This window comes from Serinus canaria, chromosome 18 (assembly GCF_022539315.1).
Source record: "Serinus canaria isolate serCan28SL12 chromosome 18, serCan2020, whole genome shotgun sequence".
Lineage (NCBI taxonomy): Eukaryota > Metazoa > Chordata > Aves > Passeriformes > Fringillidae > Serinus > Serinus canaria.
In genome coordinates this window covers 8,192,790-8,211,112 of record NC_066331.1, presented here as the reverse complement: position 1 = coordinate 8,211,112, position 18,323 = coordinate 8,192,790, and the positions used below count along the sequence as shown (strand labels likewise).

Here is an 18,323-nt window from a genome sequence, read left to right as displayed (position 1 = left end):
TAAAGGGAATCCATTAAAAATTTGCATGAGTACTGCAGGTCTGAATGAGAGCAGCTACCTGGAGGTTTTGTGCATGTCAAGCTCAATTGCATTAAGCACAGTTTGGCTTCACTTCCCTGAGTGCCTCCTGGTGATCTGCCCTGCAAGAACGGAGCTTTTATCCTTCCCAGCCGCCTGGGTCTTGATGGGTTAAAGTCTGGAGGTTAAAATGAGCGTTGCCCCCGTCCCTCCTTCCTTTCCATTCACCTCCTTCCTCTCTCCATCCTTCCCCGGGGTTTTCCCCTTCCTCTCCAGCCTCAGGAGCTGGGCCATGGGGCTGCTCCATGCTGCAGGGAGTGCAGTGGGGTTTGTGCTCCACGGGGCTGTGCAGCTCCCCCGTGTCCTTGCTTTGTGTTCAGCACCTTTGAGATGCGAGGCAGGAAATGTGCTTGGAGCCTGTCAATGGGAAAACATTGCTCATTGTCCCCTCCAGTGCCTTGGGCTCTGGCAGCAGGAACATGCAGAGCTCTGCTAGCAAACCCTGAATGAGCAGGGTTTGGGAAGGAATCTGAATCCTCATGCTGGGGGAGAGAGAGACACCGGAGAGAACCTTCCCGAAGGACTGGGCTGTCTTGGGGCTGCCTCCCATCCCCATCTCTGAGGATGTGCAGGGCTTGGTGCTGCCTGGGGGCTGGGCTGACCCACAGCTGGGTGCTGGCTCTGCTCCTCCCTCTGGTTTGGGGACGCTGAAACTGCAGCTGCTGCTGAACGGGAGAAATCCTTGGTGTTGAGAAGTGATAGAAAAGTGATAGGATGTCCTTACTGTCCTTACTTTGGGCAGTAAGGCCAGGCTGCCCAGAGGTTCCAGCAGTTTCTGTAGTGCCTGGAGTGTTTCCTTGGAGGTTTATTCATCCAGCTGTGCAATAACCTTTCCTTCTGCCCATGGCATGAGAGCAGTGCCAGGCTGTGTCACAGCTGTCACACTTGGGTGTTTCTGTGTGAACTCGTGAGATTTTTGGGGCAAATACTGTCACTGGGACCATGCAGATGACACTGGGTCCTCTCAGCACACCTGGCCTGTGGGACAGCTGTGCCTTCCCTCCCAGCATTGCCTTGGCATGGGGTTGAGGGATTTCTTTGCCAGCTCTGGGGATGGAGGCTGTGCCCTTGCATGGTGATCAAGCTGCACTGAAGGAAATACAGGTTGGATATCAGGGAAAAAGTGTTTTACAGAAAGGTGATAAAGTTCTGGAATGGCTGCCCAGGGAGGTGGTGGAGTCCCCATCCCTGGGTGTGTTTAACAAGCCTGGATGTGGCACTGGGTGCCAGGGTTTAACTGAGGTGCTGGGGCTGGGTTGGACTCGATGATCTTTGAGGTCTCTTCCAAGCTGGTCTCTCAGTGAATTCTGTGATTATCAGCAGGAATCAGTGTGGGATGGCTCGGGAGGGCCGTGCAGGGTGTTGGGGCAGAGGGCAGCCCCCGCTGGAGCTGCTCACGCCGTGTCCCCGCTGCCCGCCCGAGCCAAGGGGAAGTTTCTGTGTGGGCCAGCCCATCTCTGCATTCCCTCATCCCTCCATCCCTCCATCCCTGTGGGTACAGGAGCAGCGGGCACCGAGCTCTGCAGGGCTCTGCTCCCCTGCCCGGGCATCTCCGGCAGCCAAACCTGCTCTCACATCCCACCTCAAATCCACCGCCACACCGGGGAGAGATCCGAGAGCTCCTGCCCGGGCCAGAGACTTCCGCTGTCGCTTCTGGCAGGCTGGGAAATTTCCAGCCCATCTCTGCATCCCCTCATCCCTCAATCCCCTCATCCTCCATCCCTCCATCCCCTCCATCCCTCAATCCCCTCATCCTTCCAACCCTGTGGGTACAGGAGCAGGAGGCACCGGGCTCTGCAGGGCTGCTCTCCTCCCCTGCCCGGGCATCTCCGGCAGCCAAACCCGCTCTCAAACCCCACCTCCCTCCGGGGAGAGATCCGAGAGCTCCTGCCCGGGCCAGACACTTCCACTATCGCTTCTGGCAGGCTGGGAAATCCTGCTGCTCGCTGCCAGGCCGTGGGGAGGAGGGAGAAGCGCTGCCAAGGAAGCCCCCGAGGGGCTGCGCAGGACCAGGGTCCCGCCTGGTAGCAGCAGCAGCAGCCCCGTGATGCTGAGCTTGGAATGAAGTCAGCCTTCATCAGCCGAATAGTTTATGCATGAATCGAAACTTCAGACCTGGCAAAAAGCGGGGGGGAGCCTGCGGGATCTGCGCGCTTTTAAAACGCCGGAGCCAAGGAAGGAGGAGGGGATAGAGGAAATAGCAGGAAAATAAGACTGGGGAAGTGGGGAGAGATTTGAGAAGCTGGATGAGTTGTTCGCTGTGTTATTGTGAGGAGCCAAGTTCCTTAAGCATCTCCTGGTGGATATTAAGAGGGAGCTGTGGAGGCTGGAGCGTTCCCCCGGACACTCGCACGCTGTAGCTTTAAGACTGTTTTACAGAGGACTCGGGATTTCCAGTTTTCCTGCGCCTGGTGGAGTATTCCAGGGAGTTACAGGATTTTTCGGGTCATGTACCCCCTTTTCCTTTCTTCTTCCTCCTTTCTCTTTCTCTCTTACTCTTCTTTTTCATTTCAAAGAGACAAAGCTACTTCAGTTTGGAGCACAAACATATGATCAGCACATGGAAATGTGGTAATTTGGATGCATTCATGATTGCAACAGATTGAAGAAATTAGACCAGACAAAGAGCTTTTTTTGGAAGAGGAGGAGGAGGAGGCAAGGCAAGGAGGGAGGGAGAGTGGGGGAAAGAAGGGGACGCCACCGAAAAAAGGGACGGCCGTGACACGCGGATGCTAAATATATCCCGTAGTAATGGAGAGGGACCGGATTTCAGGTAGGCTATTGATCTTTAAATATGTTATATTCTACCCCTGCCCTCCTACCTTTCCAGCAGCTTCTGTACTTTGAGAACAGGAACAGCCCTGCTCCGGGTGGATTTCAGCCGATTCCTTTATTTATTTCCTTTTTTTTTTTTTTCCCTGCAATCCTTCCCTTCTGCATTTTTTTTTTCCTTTTTTTTTTTTTTTTTTTTCCCATCCTCCTGAGCCCTGGAGACAGACGGTGATTCCAGCAGAAGCCGGGAGGGGGGCGAAGGGGGGAAAACAAGGGGTGGAAGAAGAAATTGCTTTCTAGGTCTGGATTTCATTTGAGTGCCTCTCTCTCCCCCCCTGGGCTCCCATGTGCTGCACGGCGCGGGGGGATGAATGCTGAGCCTGTTAGCTCAGAGCTGCGAGCCGGGCACAGGGAGGAAAATCACCGAGCTCTTGGCATGGAGACGCGCTTCTGCTCTGAAGGTTGGCTCCTGGCTGTGTGTCTGTCTGTGTGTCTGTCTGTGGTGATTTTCCTGCTTGCCAAAGTATCCTCCCTGCGTTTTTGCCCTCCCAATCCTGCCTGGTTGGGCAGGAGCTGCCGGCGTGTTCCAGAGCTGCTCCCTGCTCCTTCCAGAGGTGCTCCCTGCTCATTCCAGGGCTGCTCCCTGCTTCTCCCAGAGCTGCTCCCTGCTCTCTGCTGGGTTTCACCTTGCCGGCCGTGCGTGGGGGGAGAGGCAGAGCAATGAATAACTCCATTTCATTCCCCGCAATTCCCGCCCCGTGGTGCGTGTCCGAGCGCTTCCAGCTCCGGGCAGCTGCTGGAGGGTGGTGGCGCTGCCCTGAGCTGCCCGGGATGGCTGTGGCTGCTGGTTTCTGGTGGCAGGGACAGGGGACAGGCTGCCTGCTGTCCCTCTCTGAGCAGGGTGACCAGGGAAGCTGAGGGAGGGGTGTCAGTGCCCAGGCTGGCAGATCTGGGCTGTCCCTCCTCCGTGCCAGCCCCGGGCACAGCCCGGCTCGCCCTCCCGGGCCCCGGGGCTCTGTCCTGGGCGTGCCCTGCCGGGCATTGCCGCCGGGAGGGAACCCACAGCGGCCAGAGGAAGCGGGGAAGGCAGGGTGGAGCCAGGCTGTGGCCAGGGAAGGCAGTTCCCACGGCTGGCCCCTTCCCGAGGCGTGCAGGGATGTGCCGAGAGCCCCTGGATCAGGATTTACCTGCAGGAGCATCCTGCACTACCCAGCGCCTCTTCAGAGCGCGGCTGGCACCTCCTCACCCCTCTGTCCCTCTCTCCTGCTTGTGCTTTCTGCTCTGCCCTGAGCCACTTCAAAGCATTCCTGAGAGCTGCCTGTGTTTCAGCAGCTTTGGGCTGGGGAGCCTGTGCCACTGGGCAGGGACAGGAGGGTGTGACAGGGGGGTGATCCCATCCCTGGTCTAGTGCTGGAGCCACCTCCTCATCCCAGAGGTGCTGGGCAGCTCTGCTCAGGGTTTCTGGGGTGTGTGACCCAGGGCTTTTTGTTCTGAAGGAGCGTCAAAGGTGGGGATCTCTGAGCCCTCAGGCTGCAAGGGGCACAGAGCCCAGGTGCCTGGGCTGTCACTGCTCCCAGGGCGGGAGGGAAGACCCCAGAGCATCTTTATGCAAAGGTGCAGGAGCTCTTGCTAATGCCTTGGGGCAGTACTTGCAAAAAAACAACATCCCATGTGTCTGGAACTGGTTTTCCCTGCTGTGAGCAGGGATGGCACGTGGCTGTGCCTGGTGACCTGGGCCAGGTGTACATCAATGTGGTGTGTGCCTTCACCAGAGGAGGTTGCCAGGATGAGGAACAGAACTGCTCTGCCCTCACTCAGACTGTGTGGGACCTTGGAGAGGGGCAGACCCTCATGGTGGTGTTTATGAGACATGACTTTGGCATGAGCTGTGGGATGGGGAAATGGATGGCCTGAAGGTCTGGTCTCTGATCGGCTCCACAGGTCCCTGCTTGAAGGAGTCAGCACAGGCAGGCAGAGCTGCTCAGCTGGGCCAGCGGAGGGAATGACAAACCATGTGTGCCAAAACTGTTCTTGAAGAGATTCTGGCACAGAAGTGGCAAATAATGGCTGGGATCGATGATTTTGGGTGTCTTTTCCAAGCTGGGTGTTTCTGTGCTGTCTCCAGGCTGTGCTGCTGACTCTGAGATCCATGGCCCAGAGTGGGAGCACAGGAGAGCCCAGCTCACCCTGCTTTCCTGGTGTGCTCTGAGGGTGCCAGGGCAGGAGGGGAGCAGGAGCAGAGCTCAGTCCCAGCCAGCAGGAGGGCTGGCCCTGCCTTTGGTGGCTGATGGGAGATGGTTTGGATGAAAGCAGATCCGTGCCACGCTGGGGGCCCTGTCCCAGTCACTGCCTTGGCCCTAAATGTGCTTTTAATTAGTGCCGTGGGTGGGGAGAGCTGGCTCCTGAGCCCTGGGAGGGGCTGCAGGGTGGCATGAGGGCACTCCAGGGCGGGTGGGATGGGGGCCTGCCCTCTTCTTTGGGGTCTGTTTTCCACAGCTGCTGGCTTCGCTTGTCCCCTGGGGTGTCCTCTGCCCAGGGAGAGCCTGGGCTCTCCTCCCAGAGCCATGTGCCATCCCAGGGGATGACAAACACCTTCAGGGGAAGGCACAGGGGATGCCAGGTGAGCTGCAGGGCTGTGCCAGGCTCAGTGCCACCCGAGGGGCTGCCTGCTCTGTGACAAGGTGCCAGCCTCACTCAGGTGACACCTCTGGGTGCTGGCAGAAGGAACTCAATCTCACAGAACCTGTTTGTCTCTTCTGATCCAGTGAACTCATTTCTCACACGTTTCTGAGAGCTGTGGGAGCATGAAAAGCACTAGCTCTAGATGGAGTGGTTTGTGTTTGGGGCTGGGAGCTGTGCTCTGGGCTCTGTCCCGCCGTGCCAGGTTGCGCTGGTGGCAGTGGCCTGGAGATGGCTCTCCTGTCTTTCCTTAGCTGCCTTTCTTCCCTTTGCCTGGCTCGGATCTCTCTCCAAAGCTTTAATTGCCAATGCCGCGGGGCATCTTGCCTCTATTTAAAAGAAAAGGAAAGATCTGCTCTCCCTGAGCAGAGAGGGTTTGGTTACTGCTGTGTGGGGTGAGGATGGGTGCAGCAGGGATGTGTGCTCTCCCCCTGAAATTATTCATTTTAAAATTGCACTGGGAGGGCTCATCTGAAGAGTTAACAGGTGATGATGAGTATGTGGTCACAGCACCTGACTGCAGTGAGTGGCATGTGTTGGGCAGAGCCAGGCCCGGGGGCTGGAGGGGCACAGAGAGAAAAGAAAGAGTTAATTAACCCCTTGGTGATCACTCTGAACCTCTCAGTGCCATCCACTGCAGCTCTGTTTATGTGCAATATTCTTGTGTTATGGTTTATAATTTGTTATTTGTTATTCTTATATTGTTATATTCTGGTTTTATCCATCACCCTGAGCAGCAGGGACACAGCCCCTGGTTGCAGGGTGTGGTTTGCAGGGGCTGGGTGGTCACAACAAACCATCTTTGATATTCTCAGAGCTGCCTGGGAAGCACCACATGCCTGAGAAAGAGGAAAGGAAAGCAGGGTGCTGGTTGTGATTGCTGGAGGTGTGAGGGATGTACTGGTTCCTTCATTTTTTTAAAATCAAAGTCTGTCTTCTAAAGGTGTGTGTCAGGGCAGAGGTTGGGGCTGCTTCTGATGACTTTGGCTATCTTTGCTGTCTCAGGTTTCTCAGTGTCCCTAGGAAATGGCAGATAAAAGCCTGACAGGTCTGTTCAGTGCCTTCTCACAGCCACACACCTTATTTGCCAGACATTTTCCTTTTTCCATGGGACACCAGGCTGTGCATTTACACCTGGTTGCACCTCCTGTCAGATCCCACAGCACTGAGCCAGCCCTGGCACTCAGGGACACCTTCCCCTGTGTGTTTAACCCTCTGTCTGCTGTCACTGTGTCCCTGCCTGGGGCTGACCCCGTCTCTTGCTGCAGTGCCCTGCAAAAACCACCTGTACCTCCACCCTGTGTGTTCTGCAGCAGCCTGTGGTGGCTGCAGGTCCTGTCTCAGTGAGCAGAAGGTCTCTCAGGGAAGGGTCTGGGTTTTTTGGGGCTCTGGAGCTGCAGGCTCCATGCTGCTCCCAGCCCCTTTGGCTGCCTGGCCAGCAGATGCATTCTCCCAGCTGTCTGAGGCATGTCAAGGTATGAAGCACGATCCATTTCCTGATGTCTGCTCTTAAATCTGCTGGAAACTCTGCTCATCTCCATTAAATATGGTCCCACTGTGGGGCACAACTCATCTCTGGCCTGACAGCTCAGGTAACGCTGCTCAACACCGCTCTGCACTTGGCCAGCCCCAGGCCTGGGGCTCCTCTGCAGATTTTTTTCCTTTGCTGGATGACTTGGAGCCTCCCAGCAAGGCCATTCCCATGCTGCTGGGGTGAGGGAGGACATTTCTCATGCGAGTCAGGGCTCTTCCAAGGTCCAGCATACCATAATGCTGAGTAGGAGCAAGTACGTAGTTAGGGAAGTATGTCTGGGTCAACACATGTCTTGTGTTGCCTTAATGATCTCAGAAGCACAATCTCTGTGTCCTGTTGGCTTTTCCTTGCAGCTGTAACTCGTGGACAGAGGGATCTGGTGGACAGAAGTGCTGTGAGTGCTGTGCTGGGCTCAGGGCTCTGTGGCATCCCTGTGTTAGGAGCAGTCTTGTGCCTGAGGAAATGCAGGGAGAATTCCTTGCTCTGCCTCTGATGCTCTGTAAGTCCCCAGGAAAAGGGGCTTGTGGTGCCATTTCCCTTTATTTTGGGTGAGGATCTGGTGTTTGGGTCTCTGCTGAAGCTCCCTGGCAGTGGAGGGGTTGCAGAATTGCAGCTGGGAGCTGGGAGCTGTGCTGGCACTGCTGTGAGGAGAATCCCCAGAGCAGGGTTGTGGGTGGGATCTGGGGCTGCTCCTCGTGGGCTGTGAGTGCTCAGTGCCTGCTCTGGACAGCTGATGGAGACAGCATCCTTTATGTGTGTGCTCAACCAATATCCATGCATCTTGACCCATTTTAAAGAAGTTTCTTGGGCTCTACCCTGTGTCTATTTGCAAGGGCAGCTTCTCCCTTCCTAAGCACCAACATTGAAAACTTAATTTCCCCATGGCTGAGCAGGACATGGCTCTGCCTATCCTGCTGTGGTTAAATTGATTTATCCTGATTAACCCAGGTGCTGCTTCCCTGCCATGGGACACCTGTGAGCCTGTGCTCAGGATGGAGCTGCTGGTGAAGTGAAATAGCCCTGCAGTGCAAGGTTTAACTGAGTTTGGGGTTGCTGATGCCAAGAGTGTTGTTAGAGACTTATAAACAGCTCTGGATTGTGGCTTGAGGGAGGAGAATGGGCAGGGGTTTACAGGTGAATAAAATGCATTAGTTTTACAAGCAAATAATCACACAATAAATCTGAGAGTGTATTTTTTTTCATGGAATGACAGCTCGGGTTGGAAAGGATGCCAAAAGATCACCTGGCCCAGCCTTTTGTGGGAAAGGGAGCCTAAATGAGATTACCTAGCACAGGGCTCAATTACATCCTGAAAACCTCTGGCACTGGGGACTCCACCATGTCCCTGGGAGCTTGTTCCAGTGACTGATCATTTTCCCTGTAAAAAAATGTCTTGTATCAAAATGAAGATTTTTTTTTCCCATGTGAAGTCAGTGCTGCAAAAACAGATCTGCATGAATTTTGTGATGACATCATTTTCAGGTGCCTGATAAACCAAAGCAAATTCTGGTTTCCAGTGAGGATCCAGTCTGGCAGGGGGTCAGTGTGGGTGCTGGGATGCAGGGTTTGAGGGGGAGCCTGCCCTGAGCTCTCCAGCATCCCCAGGTTGCAGCTTTGGCCATGATGTAACTCAAGGCTGTGGAAATAATGCTGGGTTTGCATTTCCCTGCTGCCTGCTCGGTCTGGAAAATTAAACCATGTTATCAAGACAACCCAAGTTTGGTCTCTGGCACATTGGAGCACACAAATATTCATAATTTGGTGCCTCTGTTGTCTGACTTTTTTTTTTTCAGAATCCCTTTGGGTCAAGGCACAGAGGTGTGGGCACCCTCTGGTGTGGCTGCTAATGAAGGAATTGATCCATAAATTCTGAAATTACTCTCCCTGACCCCCCCAAACTGGGTTCTCTCTCCACAGCCTCCCAACCTGGGCCAGCAGCCCAGCCCCTGCCAGCTGGCACTGCCTGCCTGCCTGGAGCACTTTCTCCTCTCTTCCCAAGGCTGCAGGATGTGGGTTCTTTATTTGTTTCAGATGCTTTTTTCTTTCCAGGGTTTTGTGCTTCCATGTCTTCCTCATGGTGGTGGAGGAGCCTTGGTGTACCAGGCCTTGCTGATAAGAGGAGAAGCTGACATGAGGGGTTTGGGGGGCAGGGGGTGTGCTTGGTGTTCTCTGGGTGTTTTGGGGGTGTTTCCTGGGTGTTTTCTGGGTGTCTGACCCTGGCAGTGCCAGGGAGCACCAACCCTGCCCAGCACACAGAGGATGGAGTGAGCCAGGTTGGCTGAAGCAGCTCTGATGAAGCCAGAGCCTCTGGTCAGGGGCAGTTGTGTGTCTGAATCCATCTGGGTGGTGTAGGGGGGCAGATGGAGAGTTCAAATCCTCAGCTGGCAGGAAGGGCTGTTTTAAAGGACACCCCTGAAGCTGAAAAGCAGCTCCTGGAGAGCTGAGTGCTGTGAAGCTGCAGGATCAGCACTTGAAGCCAGGATCTGAGCCCAGGGACAGCTTCTGCTTTAGCTGGGAGAAAAGAAGGGAGGAAAAGACCCTGGAGGTCCCAGCTGTGTTGGGCAGACACATCTTGGTGTGAGTAAGGCTGGTTTTGGTGCCTAGGAATGGGATTTTGTCCCTGTGCTGCTGATTTTGGGTGAGCTCAGACCATGAACTCCCTGTCTTTGGGTGCTTCTGAGATTCTGGCTTGGGCTTTAGGTTTGAGCAGCCCCTGATTGAGCCTGGGGAGCAGCAGGGTGCTGTGTGAGGGTCTGTGTCTCTGCTCCCTCCTCAGGAGCTGCTCTGGCTGCTGATCCCTGACTCTCCCCAGGCTGTGAACAAAGAAATTTCCAGACCTTCCCACCTGGGCAGTGCTGGAAATGCTGAGCATTGTGCTGCCCTGACCTGGGGGAATCCAGGCTTGGGGGCTCACCCAGGCCAGGGTGGTGCTGTGCTGCCCAGGGGGGTTTGGGTGGCTCTGATCCTGTGACAGCAGTGACAGCAGTGTCCCAGCTGCTGCTGCTGCTGTGACAGTGCTGCAGGGAGCCCAGCTCTGCTCTGAGGGGTTGGATTGCTGTCAGTGCAGCTGCAGGCAAGGTCCTGAGGACTTGGACAGAAACATTGTGATGGCTCTTCACAAGGTGACTTGTAAAGAGTCGATTGCCTGGGGCTGTGCATCAGCCTCACATCTCCCATTTTCCACTCCAGGGACCTGTTTCCTTGGCTACACCACGTGTAAAGCAGTGCAAAGAGGCTTCTCCTGCTGCTTCAGCTGACCTTTCCAAACCTACACCTTGTAAAGAACACCCTGGAACTTCTGGCTGCTTTGTTAGCACACACATAGGGGGGATCCCTGCATGACAAACACCCACCAGGGTGCCTCTAGGAAATCTGTCCCATCTCAGGTGGCTCAGATCCCTGGGCTGACCCTCTGGTACCTTCAGTTTTTAGTTTTTATATTTTTCAGGTCCTGTACTGCATTAGGGTAAAACTGAACTCCATACAGAGTGTTAGCAAGCTCTCTTCACATTTTGGTCGGACAAAACAATCCTTCCAGCCTGAGAACCAGGGTCTCCATCACAGCCTCAGGCCTGAAAAGTATTAACAAAAATGAATTGGGTGAGAGCAAAATGGGGGAATGTGACTTCATTACCTGAAGCAGTAATTGGGCAATTAACCTCTGATATGTAAATAGACCAAACTTATAATTGTCTGAAAAACTCGTGACCATTGTCCATCTTGGGTGTAGCCTCTGGGAGGCCTTTGGCAGCTCAATCTGTTGGAGGCCTTTAGTAATTACCCATTTTATCCTCTCAGCTCTGTCTAGCCTCTGCTCCAGGTGGCCATTCCAGGGCATCAGGGTCACCCTGCCCTGCAGCAGCTGACCCCACAATCCTGGGAGGATGTGTCAGCATCCCCAGAGGCTTTGGCCATCATCTCTGACTCAGAGTCTGTCACTCCCCCTGACTCATCCCCATCCCCAGGGGTGTGCCAGGGCTGGGAGTGGGGTGCCAGGGGCCTGGAGGGGTGACAGCTCCTGGGATGTTGTGTCGTGTTGCACATAAAAAACAAAAAAACAACTTAAACTGTTCCTAAACATCTCACTGAGGGATGGTAGATGCCAGTCCCATCTCCCAGGCCCATCAGCTGGTCCCCTTACTGGGAATTCTCCTCCCCATAGGATTTTAATCCCATGTTTTTAAGGTCACTCTCAACCTGGCCTCTTGCATGGTGCTCCTGAGTCTTTTTCAGATGGGGGTCCCCCAAGGTGTAGCTCTCATGGTGAATTAGGGGGTGCTGGTCATGCTGTCCTCACTGGCTGCCCACACTCCCCTCCCTTTTTTGCATCACATTCCAACAGAGATCATCATGTCCAGGAAGGGTGAAGCTGCTGGTGCTGGGCATGGGAACAAAATGAGACAGGTCTTAGTTTCAGAAAGCTCAAAAATCCATTTATTCCCCCTGGGGAGGAGGGGTGGGATGAAGATGAAACCACAGAGGCAGGACCATGGGGTTTTTGTAGGGTATGACAAGGATGGAGTTCAGGGTTTGGGTCAAGGGAGGAGTGATTAGCAACACAAGAAGGGTAAGATCAAATTCCCACCTCTTTGGAATGGGAGCACTCCACAGTGGGATGTGGGTCCCGAGGGTGGGACGGGGATGAGCAGCTGCAGGAAGGAGCAGTGTGGTGCTCTGGGGGCCGTGGATGCCCCTGGATCACCCCCAGGGGTGGAGGGATGAGGTGGGCACTGCCACACTCCCTGCCCAGCCCCAGGAGCAATCCCTGCTCCAGCATCCCCCTGCCCACATCTGCATCACTTCTTCCCTGTCCCAGGGAGGTCCCTTCCCCCTCTAGGTGTCCACTTGAATGTCACCTCTGAAAGGCTGTGTTGGGCTGTAAAAAGCAGATAACTGCTGAGGTTTAGAACTGAGGACAGCAAATTCTGATTTATGTCCTAATAGGGAGGGGGTTATTCAGTGAAATGGACAATGTTTATCACAACAGTGCTGAAAGCACAGGGGTGCCCCTTTCCTAAAAGCATCAGGGTTCCCCTCTCCTGAACAGATTTGCTTTTTGGCACAGCTGTTATTTGCTAGTGAGTCAGGATTTGAGCAGCAGCAGGGGGGAATGATCCCGTGGCACTTTAAAGCAGGGCTGTTGGATCCTCTTCCTGCCCTTCTGAATCACTCCGTGCCCTTGGGTAAATCATTTAACACGTGTGCTCTCACTTCCTAGATGGAAAATGTGCAAAGTGAGGTCGGTGCTTTCCGCTTTTCCTTGGCACCTCGGGATCTGCTGCTCGGCAGCTGCGAAGGATTTGTGGTGACAAAGGTGGGAATTTGACCCTGGGATGTGTCAGCCCCCCCAGGCAGGGCTGGGCTGTGGGCAGTGGCTGCTGCTGATTTGAGATGTGGGGCTGGGCTGTAGGTGGGCATCCTGTCTGGAGACACCAGTTGTTCCTACTGGATCCAGAAGGATCTGTCCCCAGCCGAAGAGAGGGATTTATTCTCTGCTGGCAGTGTCCATTCCTCAGGCAGAACTTCCCCTGGAGGGATGCTGGTGCTGCCAGGGCTGTGCTCACAGCTACAGCCCCACTCAGCCCTGGCTGGTGTGTCCCTGGCCTGCCCCTCTCCCCAGCCAGAGCCATCTGATCTCCTCTGATCCCTGAAGAGCACACAAACCTGGTCATCCCTTCCCTGCTGTTTTCTGCTCAAGTGTTTAAACCTTGCCCTCTCTTTCCCTGGAAATGAGGGTGATCCTGTAGGGCCCTACCATTTCCCCAGTTCTCCCTCCCCAACCCTGAAACTTTTAGTTTTGCTTAATTGCTTTCCTTCCCCCTGTGGCTTTTCTTGGCTCTGTAGAGTGACAAGGCTGGAGCTGCCATTCCAGGAACACTCACCAAGAGGGTTTGTGTTTAATTGTTCACAGATTTATCAAGATAGAAGCAAAGCAGGCAACCTTGAGGTCAGATAAGCTGTTGGACCATGAGAGGGCTTCAGCACCTAAAATATTTCCCAGTTCTCCCCTTTCTTGCATTCTTTGATCCATTCAAGTGGAGAACTGGTCAAACCTGACTCTGGCTGCCTGAAAAGCCCTGGTTGATCTCTGCATTGACAGCTGCCCCTCAGGGAGGGGAGCCTGCTTGGAAACCATCGAGGTTGGAGAGCTGTTGGTTGTTTGGGGGTAGGTTTTTTTTCCAGAATATATGAGATATTCCTGGTGGGTGGAGAGGGAAAGTGAGCCATGAAATTGTGAGTCTCGTGCTCTGTTGAAACACACCCTGGGGAAGGCACATCCTCCATAAACAGCAGAGCTGGCCAGGGACCAGGAAACCCTTCCCTCCCTGCTCCCCTCTGCACAGAGCCCAGTGCTGTGGGTGGTGTTTCCATCCAGAAGGGCTGCTCTGGATCCTGCTCCTGTACCTCTTCAGCCCTTGGGACACCCTCTGGAGGAGCCTGTTGAGGTGCAGGCTGTGTCTCCCCTTTGCTCATCATTTGGTGGCAGTAACTGATGGTACTGGGGGTGCTGGGCTCTGTGCTGGGGTGCTGTGCTGGCTGTGCTCTGAGGCCATGGGGGATGTTGCTGAGTCTCACGTGGTGCCCTGAGCACTGATGGAGCTGTGTGGTTTGGATCCTGCTCCTGGCCTTGCTCCAAAATGATACAGCAAGAGGTTGTGGCATGGCACTGGTGTTGTCTTGCTGTGGGCACAGCTGTGCAGCAGCTGGGATGCTCAGCAATCATCTCATGGGTGATCCCCAGACTGGGTAAAACCCACCTCTGGTGTCCTCTGCTCACCTCTGTCACAGCTCCACAGCTCCCTCTGCATCTCAAGACTGCTCAGAGAGTGGCCCTTGGTCTGCAGCTGCAGAGGAAACTTTATCTTGCCCTGCACAAGGGCAGCAGTGACAGCCAGAGGCACAAGGGGTGGAGGAAGGGGATATTTGACAGTGGGTGATGCAGAGCTGGTTTGGTCATGGGGCTGAAGGGCTGCCAGAGAGCTGTGGGAATCACACAAGTGCTGCAGGGCTGCAGGAAGAAAAGGTATTTTGGAGAAAAGGGCCTCAGAGGCAGCAGGAGGGGAATCAGGGGGAGTTGAGCAGCAAGGGTGGGGTCTCAGCCTGAGCTCTCCCTCTCTTGGCTCCTTGCCTTCCTCCCCCTCCTCTCTCTGTGCGCAGTTTCCTGGTGCAGGCCAGCAGAGCCCTGCTCTGTCTCTGGTAAAGCTCAGCTTTGCCTGCTCACCCTAGATTTGCTCCTCTGCCAGACCCTGTGTGTGCTCCATCCCTAGAAGTGTCCAAGGCCAGGCTGGATGGGGCTTGGGATAGTGGAAGCTGTCCCTGCCCATGGCAGAGGGACTGAAACAAGGTGGTCTTAAAGGTTCCTTCAACCCAAACCATTTTGTGACTCTGTGACAACAAGAAAAGTTTTATTTTGCTGCTTGTTGCTCATAGAGAGATGTGAATCCAAGCATGGGGCCGACAGCAGGGCACCCATTTTTCTGCATTGAAGGATTCACCCTACAGCACTAATTACCCATCAAATCTGAGGATCTACTCCTTTTCTTTGCCAGCTCCCTCTCATGCAAGGCTGCAAGTTGTTTGGTGGCTGACAGTGCCCTCTTTCTGCTGGGAGCCTGTCCCGGTTTGGAAAGCCAGGTCTCTGCTAAGGAAGGCAGGAGCCTCCCCTGAAATGGAAAATGCAAACCCCCTCCCTCCAAATTGCTATAAATTTTATATTAAGGGGCTCTCAGGCAAAAATATGGGAGCAGGAATAACAGTTCTTTATTAGGGAAGAAAAGAAAAAGATAAAATAAACAATGCAGTGAACCAAACCAGCCCTGGCAGAGGCAGAGCACAGCCTGACACCCTGTGGGTCAGGGGGCTGGCAGCAGTGCCACTGGAATTGTGGCTCAGCCCTCCTGCAGTGCCAGGGCTGGTTCTGCTGGAGCAGGGATCCTGGAGCAGGGTGCACTCTGCCTCTGGAGATCCAGGGGAAGAGGCAGCTGCTGCTCCTCTGGGAATCCAGTGGAGAAGCCGTGCTGGTGTTCCAGAATCTCAGATTGTATCCAGGTAGGAATGCTTGGCTCCTCCCTCTGGGCTCCCATCTCCCAGTGGGATGCTGCAGTTCTTATCAGCCATGCAGGGACATTCCATGGCCTGTTATCAGCAGGTGTCTCCTGAGGGAGGAGTGGGTGTGGAAGAGATAAGGAAAACTGCCCAATGGACAGAAGACAGCTGGCACACAGATGGCAAACAGAATACAGCTTGCCTTGGCAATCCAGGACAGAGCCCCTCTGTGCCCTGGCAGCATTGCCTAACACAGATCCTGGGAAATCTGTTCTGTGTGGGACACTCTGCTCAAAGGCACCTTGGCTGGGACAGGACATTCTGCTGACAGATTTCCCCATGAGGTAAAATGTTGTAGCTGTTGACATAGGAGTGTATCTGAAGTGTCAGCTCGTCCTGCCAGACTCCACCGTGCTGGCTTCAAATCCAGTGTGAACCCAAGGATAACTTCAGGGGGCAGAGGTTGCCTGAACTTTGGCAGAAGTTCATGTTGTGTTTTGAGTTGAAATTCAAGTTGTTGCTTCTCCCTGCATCCCTTCAGGTGGTGATGCACAATCTTTGTGCAGCTGGGAAGGACCAGCAGAAGCAGGACTGGTCCCTGATTGCCTCTGGCCATCTGGGAGAAGCTGCTTGAGTTAATTGAGCTGTCTCTCACGTTTCCTTCTCTACTTAAATAGGAATTGCATTGAACTGTGGAGGTCAGCAGTGTCTGGGGATGTGCAGAGTGTGGTAATCTGTGTGAGGATGGTGAAGATGAAGTTTGGAGGCATCACCTCCATCTGAAACCCTGCTATTCCCACCTCTGCCTGCCCGAGGTTCTCAGCTCCCAGTGACTCTCTCATGTTTCCCTCCAGGTTCTTTAGATGTTGACTCCCAGGTGCCTGGCTTGTTCTTTGTTGCCTTTTGGATGCTTTTAGTACTTTTCTCGTTGTTAGGAAGGTTAATTAACATCAGGAGCTGCCAATATTTGTAAAGCTGCTTTCCAAGGCAGACTGCTGCTCAGGAATAAGATTTTCTTTCTCCAAGCAGATATGTCAGAGCCATAATCAAAACAACCCATCCAAAACATTCCCTTCATAGCCATCTCTCCTGGTTTAGGGCAAATTTAGAAGAAAAATACCCTCTCATTGGTATCGCATGGACTTAAGCAATAAAGCCAGGCTGGTTTTCAGTCCTGTTACTGGCTTGGGAAAGAAACTGCCTTTAAAAAAAATAAAGAGAACCTTACAACAATGAACAAACCTGGTGTTTTCCAGCAGAGATGCAGAATTGGCTCTGTGGGGAGCTGCTCTCTCTCAGGAAGTGCTGGAAGTGGCCACTTGAATTTAATACTCTGCTCATCAGCTGCATCTGCCATGAACAAGAACATCTTGCATGGCAAGGACTTTGCTATTTTCCATTAAATAGGAAGCTGCCCTTTTATTATTGTGAGTTAAGGGCAGAGATCTGGGCTGACGTGGCTGTCAGGGCTCTGCCAGCTCCCGCGTTTTCCCGGGCAATCCTGCTGCGCTCGGCGTTTTCCAGGGTTACATAAACATCCTTCTTTCTTACACGAGGCTGGGACATGCAGAATGCAAACTGCTGACAGTCCCTTGCAAGAGGCAGAGCTGCCCCAGAAGCTTTGGCAGCTCTGGGAGGTCGGGAAGGGATGGGAGCCACGTTGGGAAGGGATGGGAGCCACGTTGGGAAGGGATGGGAGCCACGAGGCCACGGGGATCCCCCTGTGAGTGGTTTCAAACCATCCCAGTGCCCGCTGCTGCAGCTGCTGGAGGTGTTGGGAGCTGACCCACACACAGGGAGAGGCCAGCAGGGTCATCTTCAGCAGTTTGGCTTTGCCTGTGTGGCTCCACCTGAGTCTCTGACCTTGCTGAGGATGGGAGCTCCCAGCAGCTCGGGGTGCTGCGCTCCCCCTCCAGCACAATCAGGTTTTTCTCCCGAGGAAGTCGTAGGAGTGGAGGTTTATCTCTGAGCTGGCAGGCAAAGGAGCATGCCACACCTCTGGGAGCTTCTGGGGCTGGGTGGAGTGGGGAAGTGGAGCAGCAGGACGTGGGCTTTGAGGAGCTGCAGTGCACGGGCTTGCCCTGAGGCCAGGGCACTCTGAGATTTCCAGCTCTCTGGGGAAGGAGAGTGGCAATAAATCTGGGCCATTTGTGACAGGGCCTGGCCCTTGGGGTGATTTCTGACACTCTGTGCCTTTCTGACAGCACATGGCTGTAATCCACAGGGGTTTCCTTGGCTCTGGAGCTGAGGCAGAGCTTGCTGCGAGTGGGCTGGGCTGTGAGGAGCTCCCAGCTCTGGGTGTGAGGGTCAGAGGCAAGGGAAGCAAAGGCACAGTTAACACTTAGTGGGCTCCTTTCAGTGCCAGGCTGGAAGATTTTGTTGTCCTCGAAACTGAGGTCTGGGTAGTTTGGTGGCTGTGGGGTGTTCCAGTGCTGCTCCAGGAGAGCTGCACAGGAGACACCCCTGAGGGAGGCCAAGGAGATCCTGTAAATGCTGAAAATCTGCTGGCTCTGGAAATTCATCCCTGTGGGACTGGTATGGGCTGGGGGAGCCCTTGTGATAAAAATACAGACCCCCTGTCTGTCCTTGGATGTGGTTGAAAGACAGAAGTTATCATGTGTAGAAGATCAGGAGTGGTGATAAGATGCAAAGAGGTCTTTGTCTTTGGGGTGGGAAGCTTTTCTGGAAGCTCAGACCGTGTGGAACACCTGGAATTGTGTCTGGCTTGGGGTGTTTCTCTCTGGAGGATGCCCAGCTCATCCCCAGTAACCGTCCTTGTGCTGCAAAATGTGCACTCCATCAGCCCTTCCCAGGCAAAGCCACCCTGTGGACAGCCTGTGGCTGATTCCTTATAAGATGAGGGGTTTATTTTACTTTATTCCTTTGTCAGAGGCTGAGGCTGTTTCCTTCTAAGGTGAGGGGTTTATTTTGCTTTATTCCTTTGGCTGCCTTCCTTGAGTTTTGCCAGCTCTTCTCTCTATTCAGCCTGCAAGACCTAGAAGGAAACCACTGTCTTCAAAATGCTTTTTCAGTGCCTAATTCAGGGAAATAAAGAGAATTGTTTGAGAATTGAGAAGAGAAAATAAGAAAATATAAAGATAATATAAAGATAAAATAAGAAAATATACAGAAAATAAGAAAATAAATAAAATATCTATAAAGAAAATTATAAAATAAAAAGAAAAATAAGAAAATGAAGAGAATTGAGAGTGCC

General features: G+C 53.7%; 1 protein-coding gene across 3 annotated transcripts in view; it reads left to right on the top strand.

The window, feature by feature from the left end:
• Positions 1 to 18,323, top strand: part of SEPTIN9 (septin 9) — a 156,041-nt gene that overhangs the window by 39,234 nt on the left and 98,484 nt on the right. The window contains exon 1 of one of the 3 annotated variants that reach the window (XM_050981277.1): positions 1,975 to 2,851. The exons of the other annotated variants lie outside the window; for them this stretch is intronic. Within the exon in view, the coding sequence (XP_050837234.1) occupies positions 2,830 to 2,851 (22 nt within the window). The 5' untranslated portion in view covers positions 1,975 to 2,829. Of the gene's footprint in view, positions 1 to 1,974; positions 2,852 to 18,323 lie in introns of those variants that run through there. 3 annotated transcript variants of the gene reach the window in all.